The 5813-nt window shown below is 34.0% G+C and overlaps 1 protein-coding gene across 3 annotated transcripts in view; it reads right to left on the bottom strand.

Moving 5' to 3' along the window:
• Positions 1 to 225: 225 nt before the first annotated feature.
• Positions 226 to 5813, bottom strand: part of LOC111488558 (sn1-specific diacylglycerol lipase beta) — a 15460-nt gene continuing 9872 nt past the window's right edge. For 2 of the 3 annotated variants that reach the window (XM_023136354.1, XM_023136352.1), the window contains exons 9-14: positions 5327 to 5454; positions 2573 to 2700; positions 1253 to 1350; positions 908 to 1164; positions 462 to 816; positions 226 to 377 (exon numbers count right to left, since the gene is read on the bottom strand). In XM_023136354.1, coding sequence (XP_022992122.1) covers positions 302 to 377; positions 462 to 816; positions 908 to 1164; positions 1253 to 1350; positions 2573 to 2700; positions 5327 to 5454 — 1042 coding nt within the window. In that variant the 3' untranslated portion in view covers positions 226 to 301. The remainder of the gene's footprint in view (positions 378 to 461; positions 817 to 907; positions 1165 to 1252; positions 1351 to 2572; positions 2701 to 5326; positions 5455 to 5813) is intronic. The other variant, XM_023136353.1, reaches the window with a different exon arrangement.

Below are 5813 nucleotides of genomic sequence, written 5' to 3'. Positions count from 1 at the left end.
TGCATCTCTACCTCCACTAGACTTTACAGAAAATGGGGAAAAAGAAAACGCTATCGAAACCTGAAATCCAGATTGTATTGAAATTCATGACTAACTAATGATCATATCATATTATTTATAGTTTAAGACCTTTGCAATAGAACTCCTTTCAAGCCAAAAAAGAACACCCAAAACTATCAAACAAATAACTTTACCTCAAACTGAAAGAAAACAGAAGAAACACAGTTGAAAGAACTATGATTTTATAATTAATATTATTTTCAAATCATGTTCCCAATTCACTTCAAGTGTGTTCTTTTATTTACACATTCAGAGTTTCATGAACCGAACCTTTGGCGGTTTCAGCATCCAAAAGCCTTTGCAAAGCAGCGTGACATCTGAAAACAAAAGGAACAGAAGTTGCAGAACAGCCAGAAGTGATAGAAACTGAATAATAATAAGGTGGAATGTTGGAAGTGTACCTCCAAGGAAGGTGATCTAAGAGCATTGAAGGCGACACCTTAATGTCTTTGAAGTTCTCTCTGCTTGCAACATAAGCTTTATAATCATCTGCAACACCTTGGCACCTCAAACTGTTCAAGAAAGGTAAAGTGAACCTTCTTTCTTTAGGAACTACATGGATTAGAAGGCCTGGAAGATACATCTCTGAGAAATCCTCAGTCAAGTTCTTGTTGTTATCAGATCCTTCAACAGCTTCAATGAATTGAGATACCAGAGCATCGGAATTTGAGAACTCATCATGTTCAACCGTTGTATCGTTTTCTTTGGCTTGATTCTCTGCTAAGAGAGAGAATTCTTGGCATTCTTTCTTGTCCACTGCAGTTACGCCAAAATTCTTTTGTAAGGGACAGGCAAATGTATTGCTTGAACTAAAACTTTGTTATTACAGAGCCCAAAGACTACCTACCTCTACTCTCGTTCTGCTGATAACTAGTGGAGATTCCCTGGTCATCAGCCTGAATTTCCCTAGGATACTTTTCTGATTGAGAATTCTTTCTCTCTATCCCATCTTTCTGACTTACATAAAGGAATCTACGAGCAAGCTCGAAAACTGGTGTCGACTTATCTTTGCTGTCTTTTGACAGTGCTTTAATTGCAGCAGCACGAAGACGCAATATTGATCCAACCGAAAGTCGAGATGAAAATTCATTGTTGAACACAATACTGCAGAAGTTTCAAAGCAAGTGGTGTGTAGAGTGAATGAAGGTGATTTACATCAATCCATCGCGGGAACTGTAGCAGTTTACATTACCTAGTTACGAACTCTGAACAAGCACTTGCTATTATTGAATCTACACATGGAAGCGGCCCATATGCATAAACATGTAAGCTGGGGCACCGACTGTATAACTGTGCAAAGTAATACATGATATTAAAATGAAATAAGTGATCTAGAACTCAGGAAAATAAACAAATGTAAAAATAACAATGGGCTAGGACAATCGTTGTAATAATCAAATGAGACTTCAAGACATATTGAGAACATCCAATCGATTTGCGAGTGTTAAAAAAAAATGAAGAAACATAAATAGCATCCAAAGCAACGTTGTTTGACAGCCATTGGGGTGAAGGTAGACAGTGTAGTTTCACTCCAAAGGTGTCAAAGTACACATCTCAAACCACGACAAGATAAACAAAGGTAGAGGTGGGCAGCTAAATCAATTGAAATATGCATCCAGAACAAATCTGAAAATATGTAAAGCCTCTTCTCCGTAAGAACTGTTCAATCTTGCAGGCAAGGAAAAGCACAAAAGAAAAAAAAAAAAAAAAAAAAAGAAGATTTCCGGCTTATCAAGATTAGAAATCAAGAAATATTATTACAGGAAAGGTCCTGTGAGGGAGGACCAATAGAAACCACAAAAAAATTTATTCCCAGTTTCTAAAATATCTATGAATGGTCTTCAAAATCCTCTAATTCATTTCTTTCCAGATATCCTGAAAAGTCGAAATCAGGGAAGTCAAGCTTAAACTTGCTTCCTCGCTTGTACCCCTCACAACACACTGGGACAGAAGCTGATCTACTCACTCGGAGAAAACCCAACGGAGCTAAAAGAAACCCAGTCCAAAGTCCAAGGGAAATTTTCCGGCGAATGAAAAATAAGCCAAATCAAGCTACCTCTGATGGGAATATTGAATATATACTACCAGAGTAATTAACAGATAGATAGACAGAGAGAGAGAGAGAGAGAGAGAGAGAGAGAGAGATGGATTACATTAAGTTAGCAATATGTAAAAGAAACTTGTGTGCTAGTTAATCCTCCAATTATCATATCCTGCATTTCTTAATGTCGTGCCATACTGGGAATTGGTTGTAGCCTTTATGTCCTATTATTTTATCAATGGTTCTCTTTATATATAATCGATTGATTTGGTTGGAAGTCTTTTAGAACAAACTTTATAACTGACTCTTTTCTTTTTAATAAACAATAATTTTACTGAACAGGAAGAAGAGGCCAAGGAAGCAACCAGAAACCCTACTTAGAAGTCAAAATACTATCATCTCTTTACTGCTCCCTAAAAAGTGGAACATACATACCGGCAAGAAAAAAAGGGAATAGAAGTTGTAACATACTCTTAGTCCAAGTAATGCTGCAATAGCTCCTCCTAAGGAATGCCCTACAATGCGAACCTGGTAACCATCACACTCGCACCCAGGACCCAGCAATGAAGAAAGAAGGCCGCATGGTTCAGATCCTGCCCCTCAATTCACTCAACAATCATTCCAAATTAGTAAATCAAACATAATGTATCATATACCCATTCGACTATTATTCTAATGGAAGAACTAGTGTCATCTAAACAGTAGTCCACTAAGTTATACTGTTTATTACTTGAGTTGTTTCAACTTGCATATGACATAAGAATCAGCAATTCAACATTATGATAACAAAAATAAAAATCAGAAAATGCACTAAATATTCTATGTCCAACTTGCATATCATATTTATTTTATTAATACGATTAAGGAGTAAATTGGAAATTTTCCATTTACTATTTAAGTTTGGGAAAAACTTTAACATAAACATACATTTTTTGTACAATAAATAATTGGAATTATGATATAGTTGCAATTAATTCACACATGTCCAATAAAAAATAAAGCTCCAAAATATGTCTGTTAAACTTCATATAAAATACATCACTCCTAGATTTCCAAACATAACTTTCTTATGAACATCTTGGATTCCCTACAGCTAAACAGGGCCCTAAGTGGATACCTGTGAGAGAAAAACCTGACATGGAATAGCCTCAAGGAACCAAAATGATATAACTTTACAGGAAAGTTCAGAATTTAAACACAAGGTCACTCTTTTTCTATTATAGAACCTGTTGAATTGTAACCTAGATAATCTTCTTCTACCTTGAATTCCTCTGAAAGGAAGAATTCAAAGATTCAAAGAAGTTACTCGAGGCAAATTGCTGCTACTTCTTTCTCCATTTAGGATGTTCCAAAGGCAACTAAGACGCAAGTTCAAAGTCTCATTGAATCTACTCTCAGTTCAAAGCCTTGCAGTTTCTTTCCAACCAAATTTGCCACAAAAAGCTCAACTAGACATAAGTTGCATAAGTTTTGGCTTGACCAAAGAGGGGGGCAATCAGTAATTGAGCGAAGGAATTAACCGCACCACTAAGAAAAGGATGAAAAGGAAGAAATAATTGAAGAACATAAGATCAACTTTCTAATTTTTTTCAAGCAAAGAAACACTAATTATTAATTAGGCAAACATTTTGGGATTGGTAAAAAGCTATCATGTACTGAGTCAGGTCAATCCAAAATAAGTAGCAAAAGTTATTTGGATATGTTGAAATGTCTTGAGCCCATTGAAAAGCAAAATTATAACATAGAATACATATAAAGCAAAATTTACATAGTTTTTGTAATTTTAGTGTAATTAAATTAAAAATAAAATATCATACATTTATGTTATTTTAATATGATTAAGTTCAAAATTAATATCATACGTACTTTTTTTTTTCGACGTATCTAATTTGAGAATTAAATACTTTATTTACTATAACTAATATAAAATTTTAAAAATTAATAATTTATCTTAATCAATTCAAAATAAAATATCATTTACTTTGTTACATTGATTATTGTTAATTTTAAAATAAAATATATTTTTAATTTTTAATATGTTAAGTTAAAATTAAATGTATCCTTTAAAATATAAATACAAGTAGTCTAAAATATACGTTTCTTTTCTTAAAGTCAGAAGATTATATATATTTTGAACTATTTTACTTAAATTAAATATAGACAAATGAAAAGAATAAATTTATTAAGATAAAGATAATGCAACTCTACATTTTAATGGAAGAAAACTATGATTGTAATACAAAAAAAAATCTTTAAGAGAGAAAGAAATAGAGAGAGAAGGAAAAGTTAAGGAACCCACCATTGTTATGAGAAAATAGAAAAAAAAGAGGTGCCCCCACCAAGTTCTTGGAATTTCTAGAGAAACCATGGGTTTAAAGGAAATATCCTATGGGTTTGGAGGGGGTTTTGTTTTCTTTGAACCCTTGAGATGGGAAGCCCATCGGCAAACATTGGGTTGTATTAGGAATCCAATCTCACCCAAACAGCCCTAATTGTATTTTAATTTCCTTCGTATAATTTATTTCATTTTAAGTTCATCGAATCCAGTGTATTTAGGGTAGGAAAGAGGAACCATATGGCAGAGTTCTAATAGGGTCTCCTTTAAAATACTCGAACTTAGCAATCCATTTCTTTTTCCCGTTTGAGGGTCTAGGCACTCCTAACATCAGAAGGCTTATTTGAGATAGTGTTGTGTTGGGTAATAAAAATAATCACACGGTACAAGAGAATAACTAGTGTGCCATGGTTTGAAAGGAACCATAGGATCTTGAGAGATCTTGACTCTATTCAGAGTATTTTTTGGGATCGTGTAAGGATGCATGCTTTTTCCAGTGGTATCCTTCTAAAGTTATTTTGGATTATGACCTAGCTGAAATTCACATCAATTGGGAGACCTTTTTTGCAACCCTTTGGTGTTGTGGGGATATCTCATCTCCCCCTTCTTTTGTATCTTCTCTCTTTATCAATGACATCATCTAATGGATTCTTACAAGAGAGAGACAGAGCAAGATATCCTTCAAATATAAAGCATAAAGACATTGATTAAAACAGAAACATCCACTAGTCTTGGACTACTACAGTAGCATTCAGCAATAGTCTCAAAATCCAATACCAACATAGAGAAAGGGGATTTCTAGGTACCAATGACAGAATAAAGTAGGGAGCACCAAAGGCCAGAACGTTTAAAGAGCTGTAATAATAATAATAATAATACATCCAACTTACCATCGTTTTCTCTACAATTTCCTTCAATTTGCATATATAAATCCCTGGCAGCCTCAACAATCCCGGAATGGGCATGGTGCGGGAAGGATGACATAATCCTCTGCTTCACATTGGGTTGAATATCGCCACTGCAAACAACCAAAGGTTGGAAAAGGTTTTAAATGAAGAAAATATACGTCCTGGAGAGCTCAAAGCTAGGAAGAAAATTTTGGAAGCAACTAATACATTAAAACTGTATAAACGCAATAATGGTTATGCTGAATCTATATTGAAGAGGAAACTAAAAATATACAGAGTTTGGAGTAGAACTTTCCATCATAAGCAATTGGTCTGATCTGGCATGTTGAAAACTAGGAGAGACAGTTCAAACAAAATCATAATAAGATAGTTAACTTGTTGCAGATTTCCACTTCTTTACAAGGTAAATATCTAAATAAAGCTCAGCAGGATTTTATCATTTGAATATAATGTTTTTTTTTTTTTTTTT

Source organism: Cucurbita maxima, unplaced genomic scaffold, assembly GCF_002738345.1.
Source record: "Cucurbita maxima cultivar Rimu unplaced genomic scaffold, Cmax_1.0 Cma_Scf00013, whole genome shotgun sequence".
Classification (NCBI taxonomy): Eukaryota; Viridiplantae; Streptophyta; class Magnoliopsida; order Cucurbitales; family Cucurbitaceae; genus Cucurbita; species Cucurbita maxima.
This window is presented reverse-complemented; position numbering and strand designations above follow the sequence as displayed.